This window comes from Motacilla alba, chromosome 3 (assembly GCF_015832195.1).
Source record: "Motacilla alba alba isolate MOTALB_02 chromosome 3, Motacilla_alba_V1.0_pri, whole genome shotgun sequence".
NCBI lineage: Eukaryota > Metazoa > Chordata > Aves > Passeriformes > Motacillidae > Motacilla > Motacilla alba.
Window position 1 is genome coordinate 64392680 of NC_052018.1, and position 20009 is coordinate 64412688.

Genomic DNA, 20009 nt, shown 5'->3' on the forward strand with positions numbered 1-20009 from the left:
ATTTCAGGTGTGTTGAAACCAAAGCTATAGGATGATCTGGAAATAGTCACTTGGGTCTGCTTTTGTTTTAATATTTAACTAATATTTAACATCTTTGATGCTTTTTTCTTTTGCTTATATCTAATAGAATTGAGGCCACATTTTACCCTTGCATCTGAAAGTGATACAGCAGATCAAGATGATATAGAAGTTGAAGATCAAGATGAACAGCCTCAGAATCAAACCATCCAGCAGCCTTGCATTGTCTTGGAAGATGCAGTAGCTACCTCAGGTGTAAGCACACTCAGCTCTACGGTGTCCCATGACTCCCAGGCTGCTCACAGATCACTGAGTGTCCAGCTGGGCAGGCTGAAATTAGAGACAAACAGGTAAGTCTGGACATCAGGAGACAGGGACACTAGCCTGCTTACAGCAGTATGCATTGGTTAGCTTTCAAAATTATATATAAGCTGGAATACTTGTGACAGTGCCAAAATTCCATTGCAGTGTAAGTTGTTCCTTTTAATGATGATCCTTGTTTAGCTGTGACTGATCACTTGCATAGCTGTATGAATTTCAACAAAACCATAGTGAAGCAAGTTAAGGTCAGACTTGATTTCAGGTGCCCTTTCAGGGAAGGTATGTAAAAAACTGACTTGCTGCCAAACTTCTGCTTTTTCTCTCTTTGGTGTGCTCTGTATGGCTGATAAATGGTGTTGTGATTTGTTTCCATTAAGGCAGAACTTGCTGTTCTTTTCTACAGCTATTCTCAGCAAGTGAACTCAAGCTAATAGACAGCCACACAGAAACTCCACAAGGAAACTGCTTCAGATTTGTTTCGTGCACAGAAGTCACTGCAAGCCGGATCTGTGCTTGCCAGCAACCATTACCTTTTTATTAAATAGAGAAAGATGGGGAAAAGAGGTGTTTTGCTTAAGAGAAGAAATGAGCCAGAAATTTGGATATTGCATTTTTTTCAGAAATATGTCTTGCACTTTATGCAAGTGAAAAGTGATTCATTAAGGTTTTGTTGTTTTAAGAAATGTCAGAGAAAAATACAAATCGAAATGGTCTTCTATATATTTTGCTTTCTTTTCATTAAAATATACCAAATAGTCTAGTTAAAGTAGATATTTTGCTTTTGCAGCATGTGGTTTATGACACTGGATTTCCTACTGACCTCAGTAAATTCTGAATGTGACTTGATAGAAAGAGAACATGTCTTCAATAAGACAATTGTCATCCTGATAGAACATTCTTTGGAGCTACAGTTTCATTTGAAATTAAAATAATAAATTACACTTTACTCTTACATGTGTCCAAGAAGGTTGCCATAATTAGAGTAATTCATTAGACTGTACTGTACTTAATAAAGTATCAGTATTTTGGGGTCCTTATGTCACAATTATTTTTTTTTTACTTATGACTACTGAGAAATATTTTGATTGTGTTATTGTTATACCTAGAGAAATACATAAATTTTTTTAGATTGACTCACTTTACTTCACAAGCTTGTGGTGGGGAATAGCCTCCAAAGCGATCAGCTTGTAGAGGTACTTTTTTTTTGCTAGCATTTTGCTTCTGTAAATTTCTCAAATGCAAAGCCTTTGGCCAAATAATCACATCCAGTCATTCATGCAGAAATTTTGAATAAATAATACAGGAAATTTAAAAAATATTTATGAAAGCTTTATTGGCATAAGCAGCAAGCAGTTATCAGGAGAAAATAATGGATTATTTTATTGGCCCTGAAGGCCTTTTTCAACCAGAATAGATGGACTAGGAATAAGTTAACTGAAAGTTAACCCGTCTGGACAGAGTATCAGTTTGCACTGAGAATACACCCTTCACCCAAGCTGTGGGTGTAGATGCACCAAGCAGCTCTGGTTCCATGCAGGGTGGACTTGTTAAGGTTTGTTAGCTCAGGTGTGGAAGCACTCAAGTGCAAATATGTTTCTGGTAGGCCTGCCTGCAAGCTAAAAGTAGGGCTAGATGTTTTTACAATGCAATCATGTGGGATTCAGTTTATCCCTGTGCAAAGGCAGGTAAGGGGCTTCTGTGGCACATTTTCTAACTGAATTCCTGTCTTTCAGAAAAGGGTTGCAGTGCTCAACTAGTATAAATTTTAAAAAATTAATACATGGATAAATAAAAGGAAACACGCTGAAATGGAACAGTTATTGCATAGTTCTCAGGCTGACAGAGGTCTCAAGAAAGGGATGAAGATGCTGCAATCCTTTCAAGGCAGAACTTTTGAAGACTCAGAAGTTAATTATAGGTTTATGAGTCTACTCTCCATGTCCAAATTTTGACCAAGTTCCTGATAACATTTCATTCACAAATCCTACATTTTACTAAACCACTTTTCTAAAAGAACAAGTCGCAGCAGCTTTACATACTAATTTTCCATTATATTCTGACTATTTTCTTTTGATCAACTCAAATGGTGCTAGCCACTGAATCTCTCCAGGTTTCTCTCTGGGTTTGTGTTATGAAGGAGGTCAAACATGAGTTTCAATTTACTTCTGCTTGACATTCTCAGAAGTAATTGCTTAGGGAAGTAGGCAAGTATTTTGCCTCCTCTTTTCTCACTCTTAATATAGCCTAGGAGGGCAGGCACAAAGTGCCTTAGACGTGAGGAAGGGACAGCTCTTGTGTGGTTGAGAATGTATTTTTCATATTTATGAAACGCAACCATATGTTTTCACATTTTCATCACTGCTCTACCCTTTCCATACCTTTGAAAATATCTGCTGGAGAGATGTGAACTGGCATTTTTCCTTACAAAGGTTTAGCCCTTAGAATATGAACAACTTTGATATTTGTTCTCAGTTCCAGTTTTGTTTAAAACAGAGCACAGGCTGTAGAAATTTCACTGAAATATTCTACCATACCACTTGTTTGGTGGGTAAATGTTTATGTGGAGGCTGGTGTGTCTGGAGCTTCTGTATGAATGTTTGTATCTTGATATAGGTCAAAATCAATCAATAGTGAAAGAATATACCTTCAGTGAAAGCTGAAGAATTCTGTCCTTGTCTTTGTCAGGAATGTTTCCAGTTTAGGTATAGTAAGATCTTTCCTTTCCTGAAAATGTGAAGCTACTGAAGGAAATGAGTTTTTTGTTCTGATTACTTCACAGGTTATTGGAGGAGTTAGTTCAAAAGGAGAGAGAATTTCAAGTCCTCTTGCATCAAGCTATAGAAGAAAAAGACCAAGAGATCAGGAACCTACAGCTCAGGTCACAGCCAATAGGTAAGTGAGGAGAATTTTTAAAGAAAACTTTCATACTGGCTACAGATGAAAAAGTGCCAGCTAAATGTCTGTCCATTTTATTGAGCCAGCCTCAGCAAAGATGCTTTATTGTGCTGCTTCTGGTAGGGTTTGCTCTGAAGTAAGAATGTATATTGTGGAAACAAATTACTGGATTTGTTAATCACAGGACAAGGAATGAGTATGATTTAAATATTTTTGTTTCTGATTATGTGGAAGAGAGCAAGGCTCATATCCTACTGAATAAATATTATTCCTAACGAGGATAATCTAGTATGTTTAGGTATATGTTCCTTGAATTACAGTCTGCTCCAGTTGTTACAGTGAAAGTTCAAGAGGTGAGATGCAAATACACTTAATTGGTGAGATGCAAATACAACTTAAATGTTACTGAGGAAAGCTGAGTTTGCTGTGTCTGCCCTGAAGAAAGTGGAAGTGCTAATGCAGTTTGATACTTCTGTGAAATGTGCTTCTAAGTGTTGCTTCCAAAAGCAGCTGATCCTCAGCCTAAGACATTGCCTGTGCAGCAATTCTACGAGCTGCACTGAACAGTTCAGTTAATTGATGCAACAACCTTAGTGTAGAAACAGTGACAGTGAAATCGATGTGCCTTGTACTAGCAAAGTCATTTTCAGAAGAGGGCAGAAAATTTTGGTGTGTGTCAATTTTCACACTACTTTAACTGTACCCTTAACCAAGCAGAGAAATTAATGTATAACTGTCTATAAATTGGAATAAAGTGTGTTCTTTGGGAATTGGCATTTATTTATGGGTATACTGGTATTCTAGACTTGAAGGGAAAGCTCTCTGAAGAAAGTGCTTGAGGAGGCAAAAAAAACCAAGAGGTTGCTTTGGCAACACAAAACCTTGTCTCAAATCTGCTTGTTCCAGATATTCCTGGATTGTCTGTCCATCATCGTCATTCCACTGGCACAGGGACCGAAGACCCTGATCTCATAAACTGGCTGAGAGCTCATGGAGCTGACGAGGCCACGATAAACAAGGTAGCAGTGATCCTATTCACTGCCTGGCACAGTTGCAGTACTGTTTTGTGACTCAGTTTAAAAAATACCAAACCTTTCTAATTACTTTAGCACATTTTGAGAGATTAGTTTGTTTTCAGAGGATAAGAAAAAGCAATGAATGTGAAGGCCTTCATAGATATAAAGTACCATTAATAGTTCCTAAATCTGATTGTGAATAAAGCAATAAAATATCCTGGTAAATAGACACTCTTGGGTTTTCAGTGTCTTTACACACTGCAGCATTCCTGCTGATGATACTCTGGATACAGGATACATGTTCACCCTCAGCTAGCTGTGCTACAGTGAAATATGCTGAAGTAGATCAGTCTGCTCTGCAGCAAATTATATAACTTCAGAGGTGTTAAAGATTTCAGCTAATTTAGGAATACCTGCATGTAGTTATCACTCCTACAGATCAGACCAAAGGTTCCTCCAAGTTCAATTACATCAAATTTAGATGCTGTTCTTGAAAAGGTACATCTTAACTGTTTTCATTTCCTCAAGGGTCAAATGTGCTATTACTCAGGGTCGAATTTGTGTTCAGTGTAGTCTGTAATTCTGTTATACCAGTGGTAGCAATAGAAATATCAGATGACAAAGGTTTTGAGTAGCATTACATCTTTAAAGTTGTGTCTGATCTGCTGATGCAGAGTATACAGTGTAAGATTTAAGTAGTCTCACTGTATTTGTAGAAACCATGTTTTTCTGTGACACCTACCGCATTTCAGCCAAATTTTAGGTTTCTCCCAAATTCACCCTTCTATTTTTAGGGGCAGATGATTCTAGGAAGATGAGCTTAGGAATTGAAAGAATATTTCTAACAAAATGTTCATTTAAATTTCTTTCTGCAGTTCTTGGCCGAAGACTATACCTTAACGGATGTTCTCTGCTATGTTACGCGAGATGATCTGAAATGTTTGAGACTGAGGTAATGCTTCAGAGTTAAATGAACTGTGCTTTGTAAAAAGAAAAAGTGATACTAAGTCTCTATTTATTGCATTGTGTGCAAATCATTTAGAATAACTAACACTTTCCAGTATGTCTTTGTATGCTGATACATTTCTGCCAAACAGCTGATACTGTTTAAATCTTAAAGTAAGCTTTTTTCTATTGAAGGCAAAATTTCAAGGTAAAGCATTTGCATTATAACCGGAGACACTAGATATCCCATTAGAGCCTTGCTTTTATTTTAAAAAGTAGAGCTAGAAAAACGTTCAGTAGTTCATTATCATCATCAAACTTCAGAAATGTTACTCATGGACTGTAAGACACACTACATTTCACCTAATCATGCCAGGTGTATAGGTCACCAGCTTGCATCATGTTGGAAGTCAAATGTGGGTTATGCAAGTCCTTTGGACCAGAAGTCTGAATTCCAGACAGCAGGCATCTGCCAAGTGGAAAGATTGCCCTGTCTTGTAATCAGAAAAGGACTCTGTTCTCTGTTTGAGTAATGCATGTTGGATTTCACCTTTGATCAACCTTCCCACTGAATATCATTGATCAAAACCAGAGCAAGAAAATCAGAAAGCACCTCAGCTGGAAGGCTTTCAGACTAGAGAGTATCTTTGTACCTGAGTGTCTTTACGATTTTTCTTTACAGAGGAGGAATGCTGTGCACGCTCTGGAAGGCGATCACTGACTTTCGAGAGAAGCACGCCTGACACTGATATTTTTTCTTTGCTTCTCTGCGGAGATGAAAAGATTTCCTTTCAGCCAGAGCAGGTGTGCTGTCAGAAGGACTGTTGCACTTTAATCCAGTATTTGTTTACCAATGTTAAAAACACTGCAGCTTCCTGACTGCTTTTACTCCTATAATCCATAAGGAATCTGTAAACAACCTGCAACATTATTTTACTTTAAATGTTTTTACATGCAAGTTTTTCAAAAATTTTTAGAAAACATACACACAAAAGTAATAAACTCATGAAATATTGTAGTTAAAGTAAGCAGATGTTAATTTCATGACAAACTGATGTAAGATTTCATGTAACAGTACATCACTGGAACAAAACCAAAATGTGACAACTTTTCAATTTCTTTGTAATATATATCAATATTATCTGTAGTAGAGCTTCATAATTTCAATCATAATTAGTTATTTTAGTTTTAGTGTGCAAGACCTAAAGGTAATTGTTTTTACCTACCGCCCTACATAGTTTAACATGGTTTATTTTTGGTAATTTAAGTTCTATGGTGCATTTGTTTTAGAGTTGTTTATGTACTACTGAACTGTACCAGTTGTATACACCTGAACCACGGTAATGTTAGCTTGTTCTAAAGCTATCTCTGACATACACAATTGAAAATAAAAATAACCTAAGACTTACTTTTTCCTATATTTTTGGACTTATAACATAATAACAATGGTGTAGAACTGCAAAATATTGGAATAAAAAAAAAGAAAAAAAATTGATACTGAGTATTAAGGGAACCTTTCTGATCATCTTACATTTACTGTGATTTGAGTATGATAACCATAGCGCTGAATATTTTCTTGCTTTTTCTATTCAGTCTAATTACAGTACTAATAAGCCAAGACCAAACAAAATTCTTCTCTGGGTGCTGTACTTGACCTGAGAAATGAAAAGCTCTGCCTCCATGCACTGAATAGTCATTGTGCACTGTTGTTTCTTTTTCTGCTTTTGTTTATGCAATGATTTTTTTTTCTCACATGTAATGAAAAAGGGTGGTGGGTGTTGCCTGTCCATCCACTGTCATTGTCACTACCATTCTAGCACTGGGTATCAAGAGATTCTTCTGGGGCAACTGCAAAAAATTCCATTGTGGGTAAGACTTGCTTGGACAAGAAGCTACTTCTTTTTTCATAAGCCTTGGTAACCAGTAAAAGGCTTATGCTCTTAATTTTTCAGGTCTAGCAGGTATTTTCATAAGAAACATTTTTTTTTAACATAAACACATTCTCCTAATGTGTATACAGTAACTTTTGCAGGATACAATGCAAAAATTATGTATTTAAAAAAAAAGATAAAGAACAGTAGATTAAATAATTTTAGTCAGAATTTTTTTTTTTTTACTCTGAAGATGGTTCTATTGATTTTTAGGAACAGATGTATTCAACTCATTCCAAAAACTTCACTGCATTTCACTAGAAACTACAACTACTGTTTATTAATTTCTACTGCTATTACAGAAGAAAACAATACATTTTCAAGGTAATTTTAAACACTAGAAAGACCAGTGGTGGAAGGTGATTTGTAAAACACAAAACTTAAAGAAGACTGTACCCACTGAGAAGTAACCCTAAGACAATGAACTTCCTCAATTTGATTTTTGTGTGAAGCATGATCCTGATCTGGTCCAGCTTTGAAAACCTCTGGTTTCATGCAGTATGACTGGAAGGTAATTGCACTGCTCTGTTTACTTAGAAAGCATGCAGCCTGTTCTCTACTACTCAGGCTGCTCAGAAATGCCAGCTATGTAAGGGAGAAAGAAGTGTGATCGAGGTTTCCACTGAACATCTCCACGAGACCTAGCCTGGAACCAGCTGAAATTAACTCCTATAGTTCTTTGCTGCTTCACCAGACCCAAGGTGGCTTCTGCAGCATTGCTCAGCAATCAGTTCTGTGTTCTCCATGGTGAGACTCTGTTGGATCTGATCCATGCCCAGGCCAGGCCGTGTACACTTATGCTCCTCCAGCAATTCTGGTCTGAATGCGGTTCCCTAGCAGCACAGCTAATCCATACAGATACTAGATCTGTGCACAAAAGCTTATGTAAGATCCCTGCATCAGGCCATGGATTGTACCAGATGTTAATTTTTACATCCTCAGACAGAACATGACATAACACTTTGGGATGATGCATCAGACAGGTCAGCCTGGGATTCTTCAGCCTGGCTCCCAGAATATGCTGGTGGGTGACTGGACCACAAGTGAGGGCTTTGAGATTACATTAGTGCAGGATGGTGCTGAGGGCAACATTTGACCATAGGGCATACCACTGGGTTTGAACTTGAATAACCTCTTAGTCCTTGATCAGTGCTGTTCTAATCCAGGACCCAAGCTGACTGAGAGACACCTTTACACCTCCCTTAAGGGAGCACAGAAGTGAAAACTCAGCCAAGGCAGTGCTGATTTTGCTGTCTTTTGCACCTTTCAGCACAGAGCCCAGCCTATTCTTCTATTACAGACACTCCTGCCCACAAGCCGCAGGGCGTGTTTATCATCCCAGCCCCAAACTCCTTGTTTTAGAACACAAATGGCTCTTGGTGCAACAGCAAATTAATCTCTCTTTCCCCTAGAAGACCTTGTGCTCTGAACTTAGCAGTTTCTGAAGGGAGGGTGTGCTCTGCATGGTGACTGAAGTTTGCTTGGTCCAAGTGCACCAGACCAAGAGAGCTGCCCCTCTCCACCTGCTTGCCTGCATCCACAGCTGCATCCCATGAGTTCCCCAATTCACCCTCCCTCTTTCTCCTGCAGTTCTGATGATTGGTGCTGCCTACAAGCCGATGAACAATTAAATGATGTTTTGATGCAGACTAGGATACTTTGAAGAGAAACACTCTTATGAGCCTGAAAAGCAGCATAAAGCAAGTTTAGGCAAACTCATAGGAAAGGTAACAGGACCATGACCTTTACAAAAGTGACTGATACATCGACAGCTCTTCACAGAGCCTTTTTTTTTTTGGAAGCAAGGCGTTGCACGCAGCTTTAAAACCGGCTGTTTAGGAGCACGTGCCGCAGGAACGAGTCTACAGCAGTGCAGCTCTTTCCCACACGATGCGGCGCATCGCCTGGGCTTGTGAGGCGCCCGCCACTCCTCCCACCTACTGTCGAGATGGCGAGCATCCCCAAACCTGTTTTTTCTCTCGGCGCCGGTACCGAACGAGCTGTGCCAATGCGGCGGGAACTGCTCTGAAGAAAAAACTAATCACACCTGTGTGAACAGCGGCACCTCGGCAGCCCGGGCCGCCGCGGGGGCCGGGAGTGCGTGCAGCCGCCCCCGCACCACCACCGCCGCCGCCGCCGCATAAACGCCTCCAGCCCGTCAGAGGCGGCTGCTCCCGGGCCGCGGGGCCGGTCCCGCCCTCACCTGCTGCCGGGCAGAGCCGCGGGCGGGGGCGGGGGACGTGGCGCTCACCTGCCCCGGGCCGCGGAGCCGCGGGGCGGAGCAGCCGCGCTCGGCGAGCGGGAGGAGACATGGCGGAGGCCGCGGGCAGGAGCGGCCCGCGCCGGCGGCCCGCAGGTGAGCGGAGGCTGCGGCCGGTCGGGGCGGAGGGCGGGCGGGCGGCGCGGATCGGCCCGCGGCTGCGGGGGCCCCGCGCTCCTGGGCGGCTGCGGGCGCCGTGCAAAGCGGGAGAGCGGCGCGGCCCGGCGGCGGCCTCGCCCGCAACAGGTGCGGGGGCGCTCCGCGGCCGCCCGGCCGTACGGGGACTTCGCTGCCTTTCCCCGGGGACGGCCGGGGGGTCGGCCCGGGCGGCGGGCCCGAACCGTGCCCGCCGTAGCAGCGAGACCCCTCCCGACCCCGCGCAGGGGCATCGGCGGGGCCGCGCCGTCGCTCCCGGGGCGCCGCTGGTCGTTCTGGAGCCTCCGCTCCAAGGGCTTGGAGTGCTGCGGGGCGCCCGCACGGCGGTGGGGCTAAGGCGGGGTGCGGAGCCGTCCGGCGAGGAAGGGGTCTGGAGGGGGCTGCGGGGGCTTGGGGTAGCGCCGAGCTCCCGCAATAAGGGTGGGTGGATAGCCGCAAGACGCTGCTAACGGGGACGGGGTGAGCCCCGGCGAGGGCGGAGGGACGGCTCGGCAGGGTCAAGGTACCTGGTGGCAGCGCCCCGGTGCCTGCCGAGCGAGGCCCGCTGCGGGGCTTGGCTGCGCCTCAAACGCGTGCGAGCGACGGGCTGCTGCAAGCCCTTATTTCCTACAGGGGTAGCGGGGAGATGTCCTTGCGTCTCCTGTAAGGAGGGATGTACGCTGCGAGACCGTTTTAACTCGCTTTTGTTTTGGCCCTAAGGGCGAGGAGGGTGCAGGGAGGAGATTTTGGCTTACGCAAGCGGATCGACCGCTGTATCACTGTTGTAGGCGCGGATGCTGTTTGCTTTTGCTGCTTGCTGGACTGTGAAGTCTGAGTCCAACTTTTAGTCCTGTCCTTTTTTACCTTCCTCCTCAGTCCCATTCCATTCACCCTTTACTAGTCCTTCTCTAACATTAGTTTATCTCTAAATCAAAGAGTGAGTTTTTATATCAAAATAGCATATGAACAGGCCATATGGCTGTTGGCTGACTGTGTTTTCTCAGTATAATATTTTTAATACATACTTTATGTAATGCAGACATGCAGTCACAAGCAATGACTGTGGGCAGACCCATCCAAGTGCTGTCTTCATTAGAGGTATAGAATATAGCTCAGAAATCCTTACAAGTAGCTCCCAGGTATCACTCTGAAGTTCAGCTTCAGAAAGGATGTGCATCTGTGTTCCTATGTGTTTCAGAGTTTGCAGCCACATTGACTTCAGTTTCCATAGGAAAAATGGACTGGTTTTTTGAAGCCCTTTCTAACAATCTCTTTTCCAGTTCTCTACCTTACATTGGGATGTGATTTTTTTTTTTTTTTAAACTGGATTATCAGACTTTTTATAATTACTTACCAAAACTAGAAGTGAGCCAAAAAGTGACATGTATTTGCATCTGTTGTTTTAAAAGGACTTATGTGCTTAGATTTATTCTGAGTTTGCTTTATAGTTTCATTTCAAGCTACTGCGTTGAGCTTTTGCTTATTGGGACATCCGTAGACTGAAGGATCTCCTTGCATAAGTTCTTGAGTATTTTGAATTTAAATTACTTTGTGCTGTCAAAGTTCATATGAAACTTTTTTGTGAGTGAAATGTCAGAGTTGAACTTCTGTGAAGCTTTTTTGTGAAGTTTGTTTCTGCTGAGATCCTGTCAGGTCTCTGAGTTATCACAGGGACGGCTTTGCAGGCGTTCACCAACAGGAACAAGCTCAAAGCACATCAGGGATCTGCTCCATGGCTCTTTGGCCCATTCATGAGCGAGCAGATGTGTGTGCCCAGGGAGGGCCATGCAGATGGCTTTGGCTGCAGCCTGCTCCGCAGGCGGAACACCTGTGTCTGGATCCGGCTCCTCAGGAAGGTCAACATCCCATCTGTGTTTGGTGAAATTAGCTACTAGTGAACTATTGCCTCTGTTGAAAAAACAAAGCTCTGTGTGTGTGTTGTGGTGTGTGGCTGGTTTGTTTCTTTCCTTGCCTCCTGTGGCTACACGCATGGACTTTCAGGGCTGATCCTGGGGAAAGCTTCAACATCATCACAAGGGTTTTGCAGGGGAATGTTACAAGTGGATCCCTTTATTAGGCAGATGGTCTGCTGCACTTAACTAGCTTTCTTTGGGTAAATGGCATAATTATCAGGGTGAAAAGTTTTTTTATTCTGCCATTCATAATTTTATAGATGGCAGAGTGAGTACAGTGCTCAGGGGATATACTAAGTTACACCAGTTAGAGTTTTTCAGTCATAGCTACTCGAGCATCTAATAGTGCTAACAAGCTCTTCAGTGATTGCTGAGATGAGAGGGGCCCTCTTGTGGGGAATACCACATGGAGAAGCTTCTGAGGCACCTCATTTTATGGCTGCCCGTCCATAAACATGGGCATGTCTCTGCCTGTGAGAGTTCCCTGTGCATGCTCTGGGCTGCCTTGGCCAGCTCTGTGCACAGGTAACAATTTGCTTAAGCTCTGGGATAACAGAGAGAGCTATGTGTTTGTAACGTTGCAAAGAAGCTTTAATGCTGTGGTTTTGTGTACTGCTGGAGTCAGTTCTTTCTTCTAAGTGAGCTTAGTATTACTCTCTGCTTTTTGCAGCAAAACAAATCTGCCCTTTAAATCATGTCAGTGACAGGTGGCTTGTGAAAGCTGAAAACTTGAGGTGTTTGCTCTTTAACTGCTGTTGGGACTTTTTATCTGTTGCTTGCTTATCCTGGTATTTTCTCCATCTGAGAAGAAGAAATCAAATTTCATCTCACTTGGTTTTTATTTCTAAATAATAGATAAATTAGTAGGCAAAACCCAAAGTGCAGAAAGCATACAGTGCTGGGAGCTGAAGGCATGCTCTGGTTCCCGTGGCTCTTTCCCAGCGGTTCCAACGTGTTTTGCTGGGGAGGATTGACACGGCGGTGTTGTGACACGGGGGTTTTGTCTCTCTGGCCGGCTCACGTCCTTTCCAGGGGGAGCTGCCGGCTGCAGGGCACCGCTGGGCACTGTGGCCGGAGGAGGGGATGGACTATGCCCGTGCCCAGCCGCCGGCACCGGGGTGATGTCGCGGTGCTCCGGCACAGGCTGCGGTACCGCCCCAGGGTCAGCTCTGCCCCGGCTCTTTGCGCTCCCCCGTGCCGCAAACAGCGACTGCGGGAGCGCCAGGTGTGAGCACACCGGGACTGCCGCGGGGGTGAGCGCTCCAAACGCTGCAGGTGTTGATGCTTGTGTGGTGGGCGTGCTCTCATTTCCATCCGTCATTATCCAAACGTTAGCACATTGCGAATCCTTTCTGTCTTTTGGTATATAAATCGTGGGTCTGCAATTCTTCTATTGCCACCTCCCCTCTGAAAATATATTCCAACTAAGAAATTGTGTCTCGGAGCCTGTGATTATATCTTTGGTCCCACGTAAACGATTTTTGAAGCCGTACTAAATGCACAGAGACTCGGATTTATCAATACCTTGTAGAATGAAAATGATACAACTAAATTAAATTTAGGTTAAAATCCTCATAGAAGCCATCCCTCAACTTCAGAAAGCTGTTCAAGTACTGTGCCTTGGTATCTCTTGTTGGTCAAGTAATGTCTGTGCAGGGACTAACGCTGTGGAAAAGTTCGAATGAGCCTTTTTCTGTGCTTATTGTGTAATGGGAATCAGGCTTTCTCCACCCACCTCCACGCAGCATTACTAGTGTAAAAAAAACCCCAAAAAACCCCCCAGGTGTGTGTGAAACAAACCACAAGAAACACAAACTCAACAACAAAAATCCGACCCTGTCCAAAAAAATCCCTGCCCAAAAAGTTCAAAACCATAGTAACTCTACACACACAAACGCCCCAAAGCCAAGCACTGCCACCAGAAAAAAAAAGAGTTTATGAAGAATCAGGCCTGTTAAGTGATGGTCAAACAGCTGGCTTATGTGGTACTTCCTGTAAAGAAAGAGAAGTTTTTTTAATTTAGTTAAAGTAATATGCATTGCTGTTTTCCTTGGGCCTACTTTTGAAAAGAGATGTACTTGTGTATGTCCTGTTTCAAACTGCAAAAAGTTGTAAGTTTACAGTACTCTGAGATGGCTAATATTTTATTTGCATGATTTATTATTATCCCAGATAAACAAATTTATTACTTTAGAGCTGAAAATGATTTGTGGTGTTAAAGGTAATTAAATGATCAGAGAAATAATTGCCTCAATTATGTAAATACTCTATCATCTTGCAACAACATACTTTCTTTTCCACTTGAAAAAATAGGTGTAAGTCTACATCCACAATACAAGCCACAGTGTGCTGCTACTGTGGTTGTGGTAACTCTCTTTGAGTATGTGTCCTTCCTTCAGGGAGGGGATCCCCTCTATGTGACTTCTATTGGAGAAATGCAGTAGTCTGCCAGGAACTCTGGCAGAAAAGGCTCTGTGTATATTATATTCTTTTTTTACCTTACACATGCATGAGAAATGGTGTATTTGTGAAATGGTTCAGGTTTAATTCTGCAGCTCTCCCTGAGTGTTGGTTCTGGAGTCATGCCATAGTTGCTTTCATGAAAACAAGTAGGCTTTAGGGACAAAGCTGGAAAATATTTATTCTAGGAGATCTGTCAGAGGTCAGGGGAAACAACTGTAAGGTGTCTGCTAAGGTGACATGCAGGACTAGGCTGCCTTGCTGTTCAAATAAATGGAGTTAGAAACCCTGACTCTTGTTGACAATGAGATTCTTCAGAGAGGTGATGGGGTCATTTGTGCTCCAGGAGAGTCACTGTGAGACTAGTGAGGGGAGAAATAAAGTACTGATGTCTCCACATAGATCCTTTTCTCTTTATCCGAAACTCTGTTCTCCCTTATCCAGAAGTCCAGACATCTTGGTCATCCTCTAAGAAACATGTTGGGAACTAAGATGTCAGGAAAGCACTGGTAATTAACACAGTTCACAGAATTCTGTCCATCAGATACTAATGCCGGTAATACAACAATGGGAAAAAATTAATTTGATCTTGGCATAGTTCCTTTTCTTTCATGTCTCTGTTTCTATGAAAAAGCTTGGAGCCTTGTCTGTAAAGTATTCATTTCTGCTGAAAACTTAGTATGTACGTAAGTGCTCTTAATTTTGAGTGCTACACAAATGCTTGGTTCTCTTGACATGTATTAAACCCAGGTATTTAAAAAAAATAAGCTTTTTCTTTTTTTTTTTTTTTTTTTTTACAGACAAAAGCAGTGCCAACACTGCTCTGGATATTAGCTGTAGGGCAATTAGAATTTATAACTTCTGTCTTCTACCAAATTCCTGTTTGCTACTGTCCTGTGAACTCCCAATTCATTGCTGCCTTTTCTTATTTCACTGACCATTTGTTGAAGTTACATGATATGATCCACTATAGGGCCTGATCCAGCATCATTCTGTTATATATAAATAAAGAGTGTTGACTAAGAATGGTGAAATACGTTTTTGATGCATCATGGTGTGCCTTGTGCAATGTTTATAATTAGTCATACTATGCAAATCAATTTAATTAAAATGTGACAGACTTGTAAATGTAAGTCATGTATTTGATTGTTTTATTGGGGTGTGTGTGTGGAAAGTGTTTGTGAACAATGAGACTCTTGATTTTTTTTTCCTTCCAAGAAGGTGAAAAGAAGAAATCAATTATCATATCAGATGTTTATATACTGAAGTTGTTTAAAAATAATTCAGTAAAATGAAATTTTTTGTTACTGCAGTAAAAATCATGGTCCTTTATTATCTTGTATATAAAAGTGAGGCCTTAGCAATATCTTTGAAGAGAAACTTAGAAACCTCTATAAAGACCAGGTTATTATGTGCCATCTTTGGAAAACAAGAGGTAAAAGGAAGAGAAAATAGAGAGCAGCAGTGGCAAAAGTTAGGTGTTTGAATCAGTGGCTGACTTAATGGAAGAGAGTGTTTTTTCTGATACAGTGGCTATTTTGGCTATTTCCAAGTTAACTCTAAAAACCCAAAACAAGGTGCAGGGATGAATCCTGCCTGTCTTTTTAAGGCTAGTTTGTTTTGTTCTAGATTTAAATGCCATAGAAAAGGAGGTTTCCAGTCTTTTAAGGCTGGATAAATAGCTGTTTTCTCATATAAGTAGGGAAAAAAAAAAAAAAGCCCTACTTTCTCCATCTTTTAGGCTTGACTTCCTGATTTAAAACCTAGTAAAGTAGAAGGTAAACAGACATATGATTCCTGAAGAAAATTAGGAATAGATTGAGTTTGGAGTTTAGTTAGTGTATGTATATTCCAGCATATTTGATTATCTTTATGGATCTCTTCAAATTTGAGATTTTTGTATGATCTAGCACTGCCTATAATATGTATTTTTATGAGTTCTTAGAAAAAGCGTTTGACACAGATGATTAATATTGAAAATATGAAAATCTATATAAAAATGATTTGTGTGTTTTTATGATTAGGTATGTTAAAAATTTTTTGTTGTAATGTTTTTTTCAGAAGAGGATGGGAGATTTTAACTGAATTTTCCTGATTTCTTTTTTTTCCCAAGAAAGAAACGTTTGGAATCTAGTTCCAAATGGAGCCCTATTGTTTCACGCAGAGAAAACATGAATATGAAAGCAAAATTCTATATCCTTTCTTGTCATAAAAATATAAGATATATACCTACCTTGCCCTGAACCTCTTCAGTCGTAAGAAGATCAGCATTAACAATGAAATAGTGGCAATCTGTAAAGGAACGTGTGCTAAAATATTTACTTGATCTATTTCTTGATACAAAATACATGCAAGTTGAGGGGAAGCTTTCACAAGGTAGAGGCTGTGGAATGTAAAGTTATGTGAAATTCATTGTATTCTAAATCACAGTAATGAGCTTCATGGACTGTTTGGATAGTTTACAGGAAATGAAACAATCCTGTTAATGAAAGAAGATAGCAAATCTAGAGTTCAGCCATATTGACTGGCTTCAACTTCCTTTGCATTTCCTAGGTAAAGCTATCAGGTCTTAATACCTGATAGTAAAGCAGAAACATCTCTCAGTGTGTTGTCATAAATATTTACATTTCCCATATCATGATGTAAGTGTCCTAATAGGCCTTGTTCAAACTGCTGTTAAAGGCTGCTGCATATCAGATGATGTTTTGTGCAGGTAATTATACCTATAGAATGCAGTGGGTGTGTTTAAGTGTCATGGTTTGTCTGATAATCAGTTTGCAGGTGTTGTAAAAAGAAAAACCCATAAATTGACCCAGTGCCCTCAAGATACACAGTTGCCTTTGCTCCATCTCTTGAGAGAATTTTACTCCATCAGTAAGAGTTCAGCTGTGATTGTTTTAATGACAAAAACATGGATGAGTAATGGTTAGAGGGGGAAAAATATCAATAATAGGGGTTATTTAAAAAAAATTGGTTTGTATTTTTTTAAGTGTTTAACAGACTTGTTCCTAAAATTATCCATCCCTTTGTTCCCTCAGGGGAATGTTGCTTTCATCCCAGTTTTCATATAGAAGCTTCCATGTAGATGAGACAAGGCTGAAATAAGCAAAGCTTTCCTGCTAGGAATACCTCAGGAATTTTTTTCTTCCTTAAACCAGCGGATTGAGGAAGGGGGAGTTGTCAGTGCAGTCTTTTATGCAGTGCTGGTACCTTTTAATGTATGTTTAATAGTATTTTTAGGAATGTTTTTCAAAAAAAAAAGTTGCCCAAGTGCCTAAAGTTATGAGGGTTTTTTATTATAATAAGTGTCTCTTATATGTAGTAGGTTGCATTTTGTTAGGCATTTGGAAACATGTTGTGAGCTGGTATAGTTTTAACCACAGGGACCTGGAAATAAAATCTTGCTATGTAAGCTGAATGTGCTATTGATACTGTTCCTCTGTCACCTCTGCATTAGTAAGTCAACAGGAAGAAAAATGTACCAACACCTCAGTTGCCTATGTGTCATTGCCCAAATCCATCTGCACCAGCCCCTGAAGCATCAAACTTGGTTATTGCTACATTTTATATGCAGGGCAAGTCGTTCTTATGGGTGAGGGATTCTGCAAGGACCCAGGAAGTAATTCCCAGCCCTGTAGCTGTTCTGCATGACTCCTTCAATAATAGGGAAATGGACATGCTGAAACAGTAAGCATATCTGTAAGCTGGGCAGCTGCTCCAGTCAGGTGTGTTTTTGTGTGTTACATACTTCTTGCATGTTTTGAAATGCCTATTTAGGGACTTTGTAATCAAAGGTGATTAAACATAATTTTTAAAAGGGTAGAAATCCTTACTTAGTGACTTAAAGCAGTGAAACGGGGTAGAGCAATATTTAATGAAGCTGCCATAACAAATATTGTTTTCTATTACTTTTTTTCTGTTGGCAAGGCTTGGCATGTATGAAAAATTGTGATATTACTGACTACTGTCCACCTTCTGTGATGATGTGTGTTCTGTTATGTAGTGTTTGTGGGAGACATTAGGTGGATGGGATTTGAGGAATGAAGCTGTTTCTCTTTATGGAATAAAGTAGTGTTGCCTGTATAAATGCCAGAAGGCAAATTGCTGAGCCAAAGAGCAGCTTGTATTAGAGCTTCTTTCCTTACTCTCTTGTCCACACCCTGTAGTTCAAAATGTCGTCATGTGCAGCTTCCGTGTACGCCCAGAGCCCAAGGTGTAGCCAGGAGGAAATACATTCTAGAGGTGGGCTCTGGGCTTGGTCCTGCAAAATGCTTCTGTTTTGGTTGGGTGTTTTGTGGCTGTGCTGGAGAGGGAAGAACGGTGCAGCTGAGCCTTCAGGTGGTGCTGTGTTCTTCTCCATCCGCTGTGATCCTGAGATGTGCAAGGGCAGAGCTATCCTGCCCGCTGAGCATGATCCAGGACTCCTCTGTAAAGAGCGTCCCAGGCCACTGTGGCAGTCAGCATAGTTCATGTCGTAAATTCTGACCCTTCTTCAGTTTTGTTACCTGTGTCGCTGAGGTGATCACATACATCTGTGTAACTCGCAGTTTTCAATGAGCCACCTACAGACTTGTCAGCTAATGTCTGTGCCATCTTGTGGTGGCTGATCAGGTTACATCAAGATTCCCTTAAAAAAAACAAACAAAAATCCAACCAAAACAAAACAACCCTGAAGTGAGGAAAAATAATGCACTTTAAAAATTATAGAGTGATTCCAGCTGGCAGTTTTCCTTCGGTAGCATTTTGAAATGGTGAGCACACACTGAATTGAGGTGGAAGTGGATGAAGATTAAGGTGTCTCTCAGGTGAAATATCCGGCATGTTGCATAGTGGCATTTGCAGCTGTGAAGAATGAAACATTCAGACTGCAAAACTCGTGAGCAAGCATTGTGTTGTAAATGGCTTAAGAAAATCCAGAATGCTAGGGTATGAGGGAAATCAGTTAATTAAAACTACTTCCTGGGCTGTTTGCACTTTGCTCATTTTGTGAAGTGTGTGTTAAAAGTCGGTGCTGTAAAACTAATGGCACGGTACAGAATTTTCAGAATTTTGTTGCCCCATGTTTTCCACACAAGCTAGAAATTCTCATTTTTGCATCTTCACATGTGGAAAAGAATGTTCCAACACCTGCCTGTAATTGTGGGTGTATGCATTCCTAATGCAAAAGGTATGTGCTGCATAGGAAGGTGATTAGGGGGTGGGGGGGGCGGTGGCACACACGACACTCAGCACATGCAAATACAGAGGAGGACTCATCCTCGTTGTTTTAGGTTAGGCTGAAATTTCTAAACATGAATAAGCAGAACAGCTGAGCAAAAAGCAGGTTCATGCCTGGCGCCTTGCAGGCTTCTTTTCACTCTGTGCTCATCTGCTTGTGCAACCGCAGCTCCATTCTCCCGCTGCCTGGAGAGGAGGAAGGAGCAGCCCCTGCTGCCGAGGTGCTTCCAGCTCTCCACAGCGTTCCCAAGGCCGGCTGGCTGCAGCTGAGGAGACCGCACTCATAGACCCTCCTTTGATTAGGATGTGTCCGTGTTGTCAGGGCAACTGTTAACAGCGGCGGATCATATTTTGTCCTCTTGTATTGCGTGCTGAATATTTTAGTGTGCTGTAGCTGGAAGAAGGTTGCAGGGAAGAAGGTGCTGCCGCAAGGAACCTGGAGCTGTGGGCTGGCATCTGATTGAGCAGGTTAAGACAGCGAAGAGCAGCATCCAAACCAATGTGCCTTTGATTAGAGTTTTTCTTCAAGGAGGGGAACGACTGGGAGCCTTTCGCTGCCGACTAGATGTTGGTATTTGTCAGCTGTTTGCATACTGCTTATCCATAGGGGATCTGTTACAAGTGCTCAAATGAACAGACAGCGTTGCAGCTAGCAGCTAATCAGGGGCTGGAGTTTCTTACTTTTTTTTTTTAATAAGCAAGAGGCAGCAGCAACATGCCTGGTTCAACTACTGCCCTCCGACAAGAGAGACTGAAGAAAAGTGCCAGGCCAAATCCCCCAGGTTTATTCACCATTAATGAAGAGGATGAGCAGCAAAAAAATGGAAATTCCACAAGACTGAAAGGTATGTTGCTGTTCTGCAGTGCAATCAGGGCTGCCTGTGGGATATGCTGCACA

General features: G+C 41.8%; 2 protein-coding genes across 7 annotated transcripts in view; both read left to right on the forward strand.

Moving 5' to 3' along the window:
- Positions 1–6708, forward strand: part of MAP3K5 (mitogen-activated protein kinase kinase kinase 5) — a 97686-nt gene extending 90978 nt beyond the window's left edge. The window contains exons 26-30 of the mRNA XM_038130960.1: positions 128–368; positions 3119–3231; positions 4141–4253; positions 5126–5202; positions 5878–6708. Coding sequence (XP_037986888.1) covers positions 128–368; positions 3119–3231; positions 4141–4253; positions 5126–5202; positions 5878–5938 — 605 coding nt within the window. The 3' untranslated portion in view covers positions 5939–6708. The remainder of the gene's footprint in view (positions 1–127; positions 369–3118; positions 3232–4140; positions 4254–5125; positions 5203–5877) is intronic.
- A 2344-nt stretch (positions 6709–9052) lies between these two features.
- MAP7 (microtubule associated protein 7) overlaps positions 9053–20009 on the forward strand; it is a 110411-nt gene continuing 99454 nt past the window's right edge. For 5 of the 6 annotated variants that reach the window (XM_038130961.1, XM_038130962.1, XM_038130963.1 and 2 more), the window contains exons 1-2: positions 18995–19061; positions 19810–19956. In XM_038130961.1, coding sequence (XP_037986889.1) covers positions 18998–19061; positions 19810–19956 — 211 coding nt within the window. In that variant the 5' untranslated portion in view covers positions 18995–18997. Of the gene's footprint in view, positions 9483–18994; positions 19062–19809; positions 19957–20009 lie in introns of those variants that run through there. The other variant, XM_038130965.1, reaches the window with a different exon arrangement.